This window comes from Tursiops truncatus, chromosome 20 (assembly GCF_011762595.2).
Source record: "Tursiops truncatus isolate mTurTru1 chromosome 20, mTurTru1.mat.Y, whole genome shotgun sequence".
Lineage (NCBI taxonomy): Eukaryota > Metazoa > Chordata > Mammalia > Artiodactyla > Delphinidae > Tursiops > Tursiops truncatus.
In genome coordinates, this window is record NC_047053.1 from 39,561,494 (window position 1) to 39,575,278 (window position 13,785).

Genomic DNA, 13,785 nt, shown 5'->3' on the forward strand with positions numbered 1-13,785 from the left:
GATGCGATGCTCTGGTGTCCAGGAACATACCCACACTTACGTGTGTGCACATTGGGATACCCACCTCCTCATATACCTCCAGCCACCCTATTGGGTGTCTTTATACCAACTGAGCTGCCTCTTTTCTCTGGAATAATGGAAAGGCTGAGGCTTCTGCCTACCAAGAGGCAAGGGTGGGTCCTTCATTTGTCTTCAGTCTGAATTAAATGAAAGTTAGCTCTTTCCAAAGCTAAGCTGCCTTCTACCCTCGCAAAATCCCAGCTCCTTCCTTCCTTCCCTCCCCAGTGATACCCATGAACTGCCAGTAGAGGCCGCTCTAGTTCCGTGTGTGGGGAATCACCTGGTTCAAGGCACACCCGACCCCGTCATTTTCTTTGCTCTATACTAAAAGTTCCTTCTGAATAATGTCTTAAGTTTCTTGCGGAGATGCCAGGGACCCCTGGTTTTTGGTTTTCAAATGAATTGGAGGGGTATCTAGGACCTTAGCTCCCTCTGAAATAAAGTTTCCTTAACTTCCACCTTGCAGAGGAGCATTTTGGTATCCAATGATCTGGTATCTGTTGTCTCTGCAGAAAGGGATTTAAGGTCTTGAACAATGGAGGAACATCTGCCCTATTCTGTTTCAGAGATCCTTACCAGTAGCTGACAATTTTTGAATGCCTGCCCGTGCCAGGCTGTTAAGCACTTTACGCGCCTGATCTCATTTACTCTCCGTGAATCTCTGGGGTAGTTTTATCCCTTCTTTATAGGTGAGGACACTGAGACTTACGATAAGTAACTCCCCTCAGGTCACACAGCTTAGGGACCTGCGATTGGTGTACAAATCTGACTGCTGCGCCCAGGCCTTCACCACTCCTTTCTCACCGACTAGACGGAAGAGGCCTGAGACTACAGATCAAGGGCTTGGTCTTAGGCATGTGGCAGAACACAGTGCTTACTGCTGAGCTGGGCAGTGGATCCTGGAAATACTGGAGGGGAGTGCCTGCCAGGAGGTAGGAAAGTGGACAGTTAGAGTGGCTGCATGTAGTACGTGGGACTTGATTGGGCGTCTGAGATTTGCATACTTCTCAGACCCATTCTGGGTGGAAGGTAGAGTCTAGTGTACATACAAATGCCCTCTAATCTGGTCTAAATGATGGAGATCGGTAGTGGGTACTGACCGTGCTGCTGGGAGGAGTTCAGGGATGGGGAGAGGCTATGCACGTGGAAGTAGTACCTTGAGCCAAACCACAGAACAGAAAATTGGAGCAGAATTATATAAATCAAGGTCAGAAATTTCCCGTCCAACCCACAGGGTGGAGTTTTCACTATTCCTATCCATCCTACTGAATATAAACCCTGATTTGATGTCAGTAAGCAGAAGGAGCAGCTGGCGGGACTCTCATTTCAGCTCTCGGCAGTCACCATGAATCTCAAGGTAGTCCTCGTGTTCCTGGCACTGTCCCTCATTACTGTCTTTGCCCTGGCCTATGTCTTGCTGACCAGCCAACGTAGCTCCAGCCAGCCTCCCCACTGCCCCTCTGTATCCTACAGTGCCCAGCCCTGGACACACCCTGGCCAGAGCCAGCTGTTTGCAGACCTGAGCCGAGAAGAGCTGACGGCTGTGATGAGCTTTCTGACCCAGAAGCTAGGGCCAGGCCTGGTGGATGCAGCTCAGGCCCAACCCTCAGACAACTGCGTCTTCTCGGTAGAGCTGGAGCTGCCCCCCAAGGCTGCAGCCCTGGCCCACCTGGACAGGGGGAGCCCCCCGCCTGCCCGGGAAGCACTGGCCATCGTTTTCTTTGGTGGACAACCCCAGCCCAATGTGACTGAGCTGCTGGTGGGGCCGCTGCCGCACCCCTCCTACCTGCGGGACGTGACTGTGGAGCGTCACGGGGGCCCCCTGCCCTATCACCGGCGCCCCGTGCTGGGAACTGAGTCTGCCCAGATGTGGAAGCATTTGAAAGAGGTGGAGCTCCCCAAGGCACCAGTCTTCCTGGCTTCTGTCTTCAACTACAATGGTTCCACTTTGGCAGCTCTGCACGCCACCCCTCGTGGCTTGCGCTCAGGGGACCGTGCTACCTGGATAGCCCTCTACCATAACATCTCAGGTGTTGGGATTTTCCTTCACCCTGTGGGGCTCGAGCTACTGCTGGACCACAGGGCCTTGGACCCTGCCCGCTGGGCTGTCCAGCAGGTCTTCTACCTTGGGCACTACTATGCAGACTTGGGTCAGCTGGAATGGGAGTTTAAGGCTGGCCGGCTGGAAGTGGTTAGAGTTCCTCTACCCCTGCCAGATGGGGCCTCATCGCTGCGATCGCGGGTCTCCCCAGGTCCTCTTCCCCCTCTTCAGTTCTCACCTCAGGGCTCCCGGTACAGTGTGCAAGGGAACCTAGTGGCGTCCTCCCTTTGGACGTTTACCTTTGGCCATGGGGTGTTCAGTGGCATGAGGATTTTTGATGTTCGGTTCAAGGGTGAGCGAGTGGCCTATGAAGTCAGTGTCCAGGAGTGTGTTTCTATCTATGGTGCCGATTCACCCAAGACAATGATGACCCGATACCTGGATAGCAGCTATGGACTTGGCCATCACAGCCGGGGCTTGGTGCGGGGAGTGGACTGCCCCTATCAGTCTACCATGGTGGACATCCACGTATTAGTGGGCAAAGGGGCAGTCCAGCTGCTCCCGGGGGCTGTGTGTGTGTTTGAGGAGGCCCAGGGACTACCCCTCCGCAGGCACCACGGTCACCTTCAGAGTCATTTCTATGGTGGTTTGGCTGGCTCGGCCCTTGTAGTCAGGTCCGTGTCCTCTGTAGGCAACTATGACTACATTTGGGACTTCGTATTGCACCCAAATGGGGCGCTTGAAGGGCGGGTCCATGCCACGGGCTACATCAACACTGCTTTCCTGAGCGGGGGCGAGGAGAGCCTCCTCTTTGGGAACCGCGTTGGGGAGAGAGTGCTGGGGGCGGTGCACACGCATGCCTTCCACTTCAAGCTGGACCTGGATGTGGCAGGTGAGTGCCCAGGGGATGAGGATTGAGCATTGGGGTGGGCCAGAGGGAAGGGAGACCCGCACATCAAGCCACATCAAGCCGGAAGAGGCAAGAGGGTGGCGTTCCAGCACCACAATTTATTGTGGCAACAGCAGGGACTGATCTGACTGTATTCAACTGCAGTCAGCCTAAATACTGGGCTTATTGGGTATTTGGCAAAAGGTAGAGAGTGTTCCCCCGCCCAGCCCCTCTGACCCGCTGCAATTGTGAAACCAGATGTAATGGCTGCGCTGTACTAGCTGGCTGCCTTAGCCTGTCTGTGGGTGGTGAACTTGCCCTTGCCCTGCCTGTCTGAGGCTGGACACGGCTGGAGCTGGGGCTCTGAGTTCTTCCTCATTCTGAGAGTCAGTGGAGGTGGGGGAAGCTGGGGCCTGAACAGAGATAGGGAGTAGTCTGTATAAAGAGCTTCCTGAGAGTGGAGGTGGTCCTGGGGCCTGAGAAAAGGAGGTGCTAGCTGGGGGCTGCTCCGCAGGATTTCAGGCAACTGAGATTACAAGACAGGGGCCCATCCACCTCCTGGGGAGGACCATCCCATTCCTGCCAGCACGTGTCATTGTAGTGGGCTCTCTGGTGACATGGCAGGCATGCAATAGGCTTGCTGCAAGTGTAGAAAGGGATTTCTCAAGTAGGGCTCTAAGCACAAAGGGGACCTAAAGCTCCTGACAGATTTTTGTCCAGAACAAAATAATTAACTTATCAAGTTAGACTATTAGGCCCAGAAAGAAAATTGGGAATCCATCACACCCTCTCCATTTTTCAGTTACGGAAACTAAGGAGGGTGGGGGGAGATGGGTCAGGAAGTGGCTGTCCAAGTATAATGCACTGTAACAGCATATTTCTTGTGAAACATTTCCATATTCTCTTGAGTATAGAGATGGCGTGTGTGTGCATCTGTGTGTGTGTGCTGTGCGGGTGGAGGGGAGAGAGCTAAGAAAACAGCATGATTGAAATGCTATTTTAAATCATGCATTTTAACTAGGTTATTCTTGGACATATTTGGAATATGACTATTTTCTGACTTGAAGTTTTCTTTCCAGCATTTTGGCATTGAAGAGCCTTGTCTTAGGACATAAAACCAAATCACATTTATTGGACCAGCGTGCAGCACAGGCTGGTGCTGTGGGCCAGAGAGTCTGTGTCAGGCCCCTGCACACAGGAGAACTGGCAGGGGCGCTGGCTTCAGGAGAGTTCCCTGTGTGCCGGCACATTCATACGAGTCATGCCCAAAGGAACTAGCAGTCCGAACCTGCAGAAAGAGTATAAGTGTTCCAGGGATCTCCCAGACAATTTAAAGATATAAATCTACTTCCTTGTAAAAAAGACAAAGTGATACCTGCCATACTGAGGAAAAAAATCAAAGTCTCAGAGCCAGGAGGAGTACGCAGGGCACCACGGAAGGGGACTGGGTTTTCCCATCCGGCTTCTCCAAGACAAATATCCCTTTCATAGTTAGAAGAATGTTATTAGCCACCTGTGTGTGCTTTCGCATCTACAGAGCTCAGCCACAGAACAGCTTTCCTTATGCCCATTGTAGCGATTCACCGAGTGAGAATCAGAGAAGCGAACAATTGGTCCAAAGTGTATTGGGTAGACCAGCGCCAATAGAACTTTCTGCAATGATGGAATGTTACATGTCTGCCTTGTCCAATATGTTAGCCGCTAGCCACACGTAGCTGTTGAGCACTTGGAATGTAGATAGTGTGACTGAGGAACTGAATTTTTTAAATTGAAAGAGCCACTTGTGGCTGGTGGTAACTGTGTTGGACAGGGCAAGTTCAAAGAAGGCGGGCTAGCTCTCAAGTCCAGACCTGGCTCCCAGCGCAGAGCTGATGAGCTCTGCTGTCCTTTGTCAGGCCAGTGCAGGGGGCATCACGGAGAAAACAAGGGACCTGTCTCACCTGCTGTGGCACTCCTCTCCCTCCCCTCACCCTGGCAGGGCTGAAAAACTGGGTGGTAGCTGAAGACGTGGTGTTTAAACCTGTGGCAGCCCCTTGGAGTCCGGAGCACCAACTGCAGCGCCCACAGCTGACTCGGCAGGTCCTGGGAAGGGAGGACCTGACAGCTTTTTTCTTGGGGGACCCCCTTCCCCGCTACCTTTACTTGGCTAGCAACCAGACTAATTCCTGGGGTCACCAGCGCGGGTACCGAATCCAGATCCACAGCCCTCTTGGCATACACATGCCCCTGGACAGCGACATGGAGAGGGCCCTCAGCTGGGGGAGGTGAGGAGGGCCCTGGGCACTGGGTGGTAGGGAAGGACTGGTCCCCTTCCCATCCCAGCTCCTGAAGACCCCAACTCACTAACCTCGATCATTCACCCCTGGACCTCTTCTCAGATCCAAGTAGATATGGGACGGGAATGGTCTCACACAGAATCTGATCCAAAGGATTTCTGGGCTGAAAGGCCCTTGACGTTTTCTGACACCACCTTCCTACAACATTCCTGGTCAGATACCAGCTTGTGGTGACCCGGAGGAAGGAGGAGGAGTCACAGAGCAGCAGCATCTATTACCAGAATGACATCTGGACACCCACTGCAGCCTTTGCTGACTTCATCAACAATGAGACCCTGTTAGGAGAGGTTGGTAGCCCTCGGGGCAGAGGAAAGGAGCTCCCCTAAGCCTGGTGTCTTGGCTGCCCGGCCCCTGGCTGTAGGATGGAGGGAATGGTAGATTTCCAGTTCTTAGATTAGGGGCCCGCCAGGGAGTTCCCTGATGACCAACATGGGTCATCCCTCCTGGGGGTGAGATTAGCCCTGGGACCACCCTACAGCTTCTCACATGGATTACCACGCCTGTTATTTGGGCCTGCGGCTGGGCAGAGGTGGAAGCAGGGCTGAGACTGGAGATTGGGGATTGTGGCTGAGGGGGGGGTTCTCTGGATCTCGCCTCCAGAGTCTCCAGTTCTTCCTCTTCCTGCAGGACCTGGTGGCTTGGGTTACAGCCAGCTTCCTGCACATCCCTCACGCTGAGGATGTCCCCAACACAGTGACTCTGGGGAACAGAGTTGGCTTCTTGCTCCGACCCTATAACTTCTTTGATGAGGACCCCTCCATCTTCTCCCCTGGCAGCGTCTACTTTGAGAAGGGCCAGGATGCTGGGCTCTGCAGTGTCAATCATGTGGCCTGCATCCCCCACCTGGCGGCCTGTGTCCCGGACCTGCCGCCTTTCTCTTACCAAGACTTGTAGCCCTGAGTGTGTGGTGGGACATGGGCAGGGCGGAGAGGGGGTGCCAAGACATGTACCTTCCTCTCTGTTCCCACTTCCTGCTCCCCTGACACTCGACCCTTGGGAAACCGCCTCCTACCATGTAAACCCCCATATATCCTTTGGTTAATTCTTATTTCCAGTTCATTTTTTTTAAATGATGAATTTATACAAATGACGTTGATATTAAAAAAGCTAAAACACCACAAATCCTACCACTCAGAAACAGCATTCACATTTGGTGAATGTTACACCAGACATATCTTTAATGCATGTGCATTGAAGTGGAAGAATAGATAGAATTTTGTAAAAACTGATGGTGTGTGTAATTTATAATAAAAAGTATTACAAGACTTTCTTTTACTTGGATTTCTTCTCTTTGACTTTTGAAGTATCTAGAATCCCCCAGAGATATTAAGGACTCTGGCCAAGGAAATTAGCCATGGAGGAGAGGGGGCAAGGGGGACAGACCTGGCCAAGAAATGCTGCTTGGGAAGCTGAAGAGCTGGGGGTGGGGTTTCCTTGGAAGGAGGACAATAGTTCCAAGTTGCAGGAAAGGGAACATCTGGCCCTGAGAAATGGGCGCTGCGGAAAGAAGTGGGGCGGAGGGGAAAGAGGGGCTGCCTCCTCCCCGGCATTCCTGTGCATGTCAGCGCATGTCTGTGCTCAGGCTGGTCAGCTGCATTCGTTTGAAATCCCCACCACCCCTTCCTCCTAACCCAGCGCTCCCCTGTCCGAACCCTGACCCAGAGAGCAGAATGTGAGCTGGAGCCTGGAACACAAAGCCATGTAAGGTCTGCGGAAATCACTGCTGCCCTGCCTTAGGCCCGCCTCCCAACCCCAGCCCGCTCCGCCCCCCTCCCCAGCCTTCCCATGCTCTTCCCATCCTCAGTCTCCATTGCGTCGCAATACTGAGAACCTCAGCCAGAGTCTAGGAGCCCCCAGTACAGGGAGCAAAAGAGACCCTCTTCTGCTGGACTGAGAATACAAGTCTCCACTTTGGTTCAATCCTCTGTCTCTACGTTCATGGGACAATGAACCAGAAGACCACCCTGGTGCTCCTCGCTCTGGCTGTCATCACCATCTTTGCCCTGGTGTGTGTCTTGCTAGCTGGCAGGGGAGGAGATGGTGGTGAACACAGCCTGCCTCCCCTCTGCCCCTCCGTATCACCAAGTGCCCAGCCGTGGACACACCCTGGCCAGAGCCAGCTGTTTGCAGACCTGAGCCGAGAAGAGCTGACGGCTGTGATGAGCTTTCTGACCCAGAAGCTGGGGCCAGGCCTGGTGGATGCAGCTCAGGCCCAACCCTCAGACAACTGCGTCTTCTCGGTGGAGCTGGAGCTGCCCCCCAAGGCTGCAGCCCTGGCCCACCTGGACAGGGGGAGCCCCCCGCCTGCCCGGGAGGCACTGGCCATCGTCTTCTTTGGAGGACAACCCCAGCCCAATGTGACTGAGCTGCTGGTGGGGCCGCTGCCGCACCCCTCCTACCTGCGAGACGTGACTGTGGAGCGTCACGGGGGCCCCCTGCCCTATCACCGACGCCCCGTGCTCATGCGAGAGTACCTGGACATAGACCAGATGATCTTCAACACAGAGCTGCCCCAGGCTGCTGGTCTCCTCCACCACTGCTGCTTCTACAAGCACCAAGGAGGGAACCTGGTGACCATGACCACAGCCCCCCGTGGCTTGCAATCAGGGGACAGGGCCACCTGGTTTGGCCTCTACTACAACATCTCAGGGGCTGGGTTCTTCCTGCACCCCATAGGTTTGGAGCTTCTGGTAGACCACAAGGCTCTGGACCCTGCTCGCTGGACCATCCAGAAGGTGTTCTTTCAAGGCCGCTACTATGAGAGTCTGGCCCACCTGGAGGAGCAGTTTGAGGCCGGCCTGGTGAATGTGGTGGTGATCCCAGACAATGGCACAGGTGGGTCCTGGTCCCTGAAGTCCAAGGCGCCTCCGGGTCCGGCTCCCCCTCTGCAGTTCCATCCCCAGGGCCCCCGCTTCAGTGTCCAGGGGAGTCGAGTGGCCTCCTCACTGTGGACTTTCTCCTTTGGCCTCGGAGCTTTCAGTGGTCCAAGGATCTTTGACATCCGATTCCAGGGAGAACGGCTGGCTTACGAGATCAGCCTCCAAGAGGCCTTGGCTGTCTATGGTGGAAATTCCCCGGCGGCAATGCTGACCCACTATATGGACGGCAGCTTTGGTATGGGCAAGTACGCCACACCCCTGACCCGTGGGGTGGACTGCCCCTATCTGGCCACCTACGTGGACTGGTACTTCCTTTTGGAGTCCCAAGACCCCAAGACACTACCTGATGCCTTCTGTGTGTTTGAGCAGAACCAGGGCCTGCCCCTGAGGCGACACCACTCAGCTTTTCACTCCCACTATTTTGGGGGCCTTGCGGAGACAGTGCTGGTCTTCAGATCTGTGTCGACCTTGCTCAACTACGACTATGTGTGGGATATGGTCTTCCACCCCAATGGGGCCATCGAAGTCAAATTCCATGCCACAGGCTACATCAGCTCAGCGTTCCTCTTTGGAGCTGCCCGAAGATATGGAAACCAGGTTGGGAAGCACACGCTGGGCACCGTCCACACCCACAGTGCCCACTACAAGGTGGATCTGGACGTGGGAGGTAAGACATCCTGGCGGAGGCCAGGATCCCAGATAGGGGGCTGAAGGGTTGTCTTTGTTTGCTTTGTGTTTGTTGGAGGTTTTCCAGGAAAGGAAGATCTGAGCATGAGTATATGTTTTGGAGTTTCATGCTTCCTCTTTTGCCGGATGGGAGAGAGTTGGCTGCTGAATTTTACTGAGCTCTTAGCTCATTGGCTGGGTACAGAGCTGCCACCCACCCTCCACATGACCTCATCAGAAAATCTTGGGAAACAGCTAAGCTCAGAGAAGAGGCAGGATCCAGGCTAAGGGTCCCCTTTGCCCTCTTCCCTCTCTGGCACTTATATGGGCCCCACTTCAGTGAGGCAGCCATGTGCTTTTCAGCTTATCTGTGTCTGGCCTGCAGTGTAGGTTTTGGGGAGGATCTGTTTGCATTCTGCAGAGTCCCTGGCACCTGCAGGCCAATCGTGGAACGCCCCCGGGGGATACATTTCCCTGGGAGGTGGACCTTTCTCCTCCCTGAATTTCCATCTCTGGGCACAATACACTTAAGTGTGAGGGGCAGAGTGGATACTGTGGAATATTCCAGATAGTTCCTGGAGTTGGTGGTCACAGAGAGCCAAGGGTTACATGATGCCTCGGAGTCTTGGTCATTTCACTGTCGTTCCCCACACTGAGTTCATCACCAGATTTTTTTCTGCCTCTGAAATATCTCCAACCCCTCGCTTGGCCCCGCTACCGGCCCCCTGTGGGCGCCAGCCCTCTCTCTGCTGCTTCGACTCTTCTTCCTCTCAGATCCATGGTTCACCCTGTGCTCAGAGGGACCTACCAGCCCATGCCAGCCTGCTCCCTTACACACTTCCCACTTTCCCCATCACCTATAGGATCCTGTCCACAGAAGGACCTACAAGGCCCTTCCCTTCAGAGGACAGCTACTGCCTGCCTTTCACCTTCTTCCCCGTGCTGCTTAAGACACACACCCGCCCTGTCCCTGGACACACGCACCACATGTGACAGTCACGCTTCTTTGCTTTTGCTCCTGTTTTGCCCCTGTCTAGAATGCCCTGCCATGTCACCTCTGCTGGTGACATCCCCTAAGGCCAGGCTGAAAAGTGGCCGAGGAAGCCCTCTATTCTTGCCTGTACCTGTGTTCCTCTAACCTTCAATCTGGAATGGGCTCCTCTCACACTACAGTCCCTTCAGGGCTTGGCCTCTCTGGGGCTTCTGTGAGAGCAGGAGGGTAAGGATGTTGTTTCATTCATCAGTGTGTCCCCAGTGCTGAGCACAGGCCTCTCCACTAATGAGTGTGAAAGGATGAAGGAATGAAATCCTTGAAGAAATATTTCACAGGTCAACAGGTTTGGCTGAAAGATTGGGACATCTTGGGGAGAGGGGAGAGAAGCAGGGGGCACACTCAGTCTGGCTTTCTCTTTGGCCCCCACTCTGAAGCCAGGTGGGGACAGAGTCCGGGGGCGGTGGGGGGCAGCTGCATGACCAGCCCTCCCTCCCCCCCTCCCCCCCTTCCCCCCACCTACACTCCACCCCTGCAGGACTGGAGAACTGGGTCTGGGCTGAGGACATGGCTTTTGTCCCTACGGCGGTACCCTGGAGCCCCAAGCACCAGATACAGAGGCTGCAGGTGACCCGGAAGCTGCTGGAGACAGAGGAGCAGGCCGCCTTCCCCCTGGGAGGTCCCTGCCCTCGCTACCTGTACCTGGCCAGCAATCACAGCAACAAGTGGGGGCACCCGAGGGGCTACCGCATCCAGACAGTCAGCTTTGCTGGGGAGCCTCTGCCCCAGAACAGCTCCATGGAGAGAGCCTTGAGCTGGGCAAGGTGGGTGATGGGGTGCGGTATGCGTATGGGGTTGGGGAGGGGATGAGAGTGAGAAGGGAGCGTTGGGAGGGGCAACTGGGAACTCAGTTCAGACTGTACACGAGGTGAGTGAGGTAAGAGCTCAAAAAGGATTTCCTGGTTATCCAAAGGCCCACAGTGGATACATGGTCCCCTTGGAAGGCTAAAGCCCAGGTGGGAAAAGTATTTTCTGTTTGGGAGGGGGCATATTGTGAAATGGCAAGGGATGAACAGGAAGACATGGAATGATTTCGGGCCACCCACCAGGGTGGCGTCAGAGTGACTGTGTGAACGAGATGGGAATGCTGAGGTCCATGGGCTCGGCTCCCTTCCATGATGATCAGGCAGCAGGATGGGCTTAGTGACCATGGAGGCCTGACCAGAGCATCTCTAGGTACCAGCTGGCTGTGACCCAGCGGAAGGAGGCGGAGCCCCGCAGCAGCAGCATCTTCAATCAGAATGACCCCTGGGACCCCACCGTGGACTTTGCTGACTTCATCAACAATGAGACCATAGTTGGAGAGGTCAGCCGGCTGTGGGAGGCTGAGGGAGGGGTTCGGGGACACAGAGATGAGCCCCACCTCCTCTTGGGGAGGTCCCTGAAAACCATCTCCTCAAGGACGGAGCTGACTCCTGCCTTCTGTGCTTTTGTGGATCTGATCATTACCTGCTGAGGGAATCTTCCCAAGCTGGGAGTTCATTTGCACACAGTGGCTGAGGCTCCAGCCTATCCTCAAGACTCTACAGCTCTCTAAGTTTCAGCGTCGTGGACTGAGTCCTTTAAGGGCCCCAGGACTCAGGAGGGCTGGAAGTGACCAGGGAAGACCACATCTCTTATATCTAAAGCTTCTCTGTTGCTGGCTTGACCATTACAGGATTAATTTCCAAGTTAATTTCTGCCTCCCAAACCCTGATCTTCCCTCCTCATCCTCCTTCTCTCAGAGTTAGGGAGCTCTCGTTGAGTCAGGGGAAAGGAGCTGAAGTTGCCCGTGGGTGTCATCATTCCTCTGGGGGTGTGTAGGCTGATGGTGATGTCATGGGGAATGTCAGATGATGGAGGGTACGGGCTGGGATGGGAGGCAGGTGTTGCTCCGAATATGAAATCGACCATTTATGTGTTGATTTCTGGACTAGTAGGAAAAATGTTTGAAGACTTAAAATCCTCCTGAGCAAAGGTGGGCTGCCAAAGTGAATCCTGGGGGAGGCGGACATGCCCTTAGCAAAGCCAGACCTCATGATCCTCTTTCTTTGCCCCCATTAGGACTTGGTGGCCTGGGTGACAACCGGTTTCCTGCACATCCCCCATGCAGAGGACATTCCCAACACAGTGACTGTGGGGAACAGCGTGGGCTTCTTCCTCCAACCCTACAACTTCTTTGACCAGGACCCCTCCTTCGATTCTGCTGACTCCGTCTACTTCCGGGAGGACCAGGATGCTGGGGCCTGTGAGGTCAACCACCTGGCTTGCCTCCCCCAGGCTGAGGCCTGTGCCCCCCACCTCCCTGCCTTCTCCCACGCGGGCTTCTCCCACAACTAGGTGGATGGGGAATGTGGTTGGGACCCCAGTGCCAGGGAGTGTGGGGAGGGGGAGGGGATGGGCACTGGGCAGGGCAGCCTATGTCTTCTCCCTCATCACATCTTGGGGGTCTTCTTTCTCCCATCGCCCTCCCTTCCCTCCCCCTTCCTTCTGGAAGCATCCTGAGTCTGTGATGCCTGACACAGGGGGCTCTCAGCTCTGTTGACCCCAGACCTGCTAAGTTCCTCTTGCAGAGAGGAAAGGAATGGCCAGCCAGGAGCTTGGAGTCATGGTTAAACTTTCCAGAAGACTCCTGTTTTGGGTGTTTTTTGTTTTGTTTCCTTTTATTTTTGCTTTCTGGGTTTCCCAAATCTTCTTAGCCATCCCAGGTTTCTCTTGAGACTCCTGAGTCCTCACTTGGGAGGTGAGGATGGGGGGCTCTGCTATGGGGATAGGCACCAGGAGGCCGTGGGGCAGGGTTCCTGCCAGGCCCGTGAATCTAGGAATCAAGCTGGAAGAGGCTCTTTGGCCCATGTTTCCTTCTCTCTCTCTCCCCTCTTGCCTAGCCTCCTCCAGTTCCCACCTGTTCTTATATCCTGGGATTTCCCTCCCAGCCCTGAGGGGATGTTACCCAGCCCTCATTTCTCACCTCTGGTCTCCTCTCCTGGTTCTAGGCCTGTGGAAGTCTCAAAATGCAAGGGACATCTAGTTTGAGAGGACAGTCCCCGTCTGTGTCCCTGTGTCTGGGAGCTGCCCCCACCCCCAGTCCTGGGGCAGGATGTGTTTCCCCACAGTTCTTTCTGCCCATTTGTATAGGCCTGCCTTGCATTCTCTGGCAGAGGATGGTCATGGAGACAGCAGCAGCTCAAGTTAGCATGTTAGATGGCTTTGCGGGTGCAGTGGTAATGAGGAGTGGTCATTTTGTGCCAAGTCTGTGCGTGACCAGTGCCCTCTGTCCTCTGCAGTAGCCAATATGGGAGGCTGGGTGGACACCAAGGATGAGAATCAGGAAGACCAGGGACTCCAGTCATAGGGCCAGGGGTCCAATCACGTGTGGGCATGCAAATGAGCCAAGGCCTCTGGGGGTGGAGCCTCCCAGGCAGGTTGTCCGTGTGGAGGGGTGGGTGGGAGCAGTCTGGATTGGGGGTCCCTCTACAAAGAGCCAGAGATGGGAAGCAGCAGAACTGTCGTCCCTCAAAGACTGATTAAATAAATTCTGATGCAGCCTTACAAAGCAATACTACACAGCTGTAAAACTAATTATATCTCTTTATAGGGAATAATCTTCCAATGAACAAGGAGAGGCACAGAAGTGTGTATAGGGCACCTCCATTTGTGTTTTACAGGGGAGGATCATATAAATACATATTTTCATATCTTATAGATGCATATTCGGAAGACACGGGTAACACTGGTCGCCTCTGTGGAGGGGAACCAGGAAGCTGGGACTGAGGAGGGAGGAGACAGTACTATACACCCTTTTGTACGTTTGAATTTTGAACCATGAGACTGTATTACCTATTCATTTATTATTATTCAAATAATAAATGGGCCCAAACAACACC

General features: G+C 54.3%; 2 protein-coding genes across 5 annotated transcripts; both read left to right on the plus strand.

The window, feature by feature from the left end:
- The first annotated feature begins 142 nt into the window (after positions 1–142).
- Positions 143–7,065, plus strand: AOC2 (amine oxidase copper containing 2). 4 transcript variants are annotated; one of them, XM_073797675.1, is made up of 5 exons: positions 143–992; positions 1,295–2,993; positions 4,969–5,254; positions 5,484–5,613; positions 5,927–6,958. In XM_073797675.1, exons 2-5 carry the CDS (start codon positions 1,406–1,408, stop codon positions 6,218–6,220), a joined length of 2,298 nt encoding a protein of 765 aa, XP_073653776.1. In that variant the 5' UTR covers positions 143–992; positions 1,295–1,405; the 3' UTR covers positions 6,221–6,958. The 4 variants fall into 4 exon arrangements, 3 of the variants coding, with proteins under 3 accessions (XP_073653776.1, XP_033703785.1, XP_073653777.1); XR_012328601.1 differs by having other exon boundaries at positions 143–2,993; positions 5,369–5,613; positions 5,954–5,972; XM_033847894.2 differs by having other exon boundaries at positions 143–2,993; positions 5,954–7,065.
- Positions 7,066–7,119: 54 nt separating this feature from the next.
- On the plus strand, positions 7,120–13,781 carry AOC3 (amine oxidase copper containing 3). The gene is made up of 4 exons (XM_033847897.2): positions 7,120–8,872; positions 10,401–10,686; positions 11,099–11,228; positions 11,966–13,781. Exons 1-4 carry the CDS (start codon positions 7,273–7,275, stop codon positions 12,239–12,241), a joined length of 2,292 nt encoding a protein of 763 aa, XP_033703788.1. The 5' UTR covers positions 7,120–7,272; the 3' UTR covers positions 12,242–13,781.
- The last annotated feature ends 4 nt before the right edge of the window (positions 13,782–13,785 follow it).

Bases quoted from the DNA above. Each gene is read 5' to 3' on its own strand.
- AOC2 (XM_073797675.1), top strand. From the start codon at position 1,406: ATGAATCTCAAGGTAGTCCTCGTGTTCCTGGCACTGTCCCTCATTACT. The intron at 2,994-4,968 runs GTGAGTGCCCAG...TCACCCTGGCAG, and splicing joins GCTGGACCTGGATGTGGCAG to GGCTGAAAAACTGGGTGGTA. The intron at 5,614-5,926 runs GTTGGTAGCCCT...TCTCGCCTCCAG, and splicing joins ATGAGACCCTGTTAGGAGAG to AGTCTCCAGTTCTTCCTCTT.
- AOC3 (XM_033847897.2), top strand. From the start codon at position 7,273: ATGAACCAGAAGACCACCCTGGTGCTCCTCGCTCTGGCTGTCATCACC. The intron at 10,687-11,098 runs GTGGGTGATGGG...GAGCATCTCTAG, and splicing joins AGAGCCTTGAGCTGGGCAAG to GTACCAGCTGGCTGTGACCC. The intron at 11,229-11,965 runs GTCAGCCGGCTG...TGCCCCCATTAG, and splicing joins ATGAGACCATAGTTGGAGAG to GACTTGGTGGCCTGGGTGAC.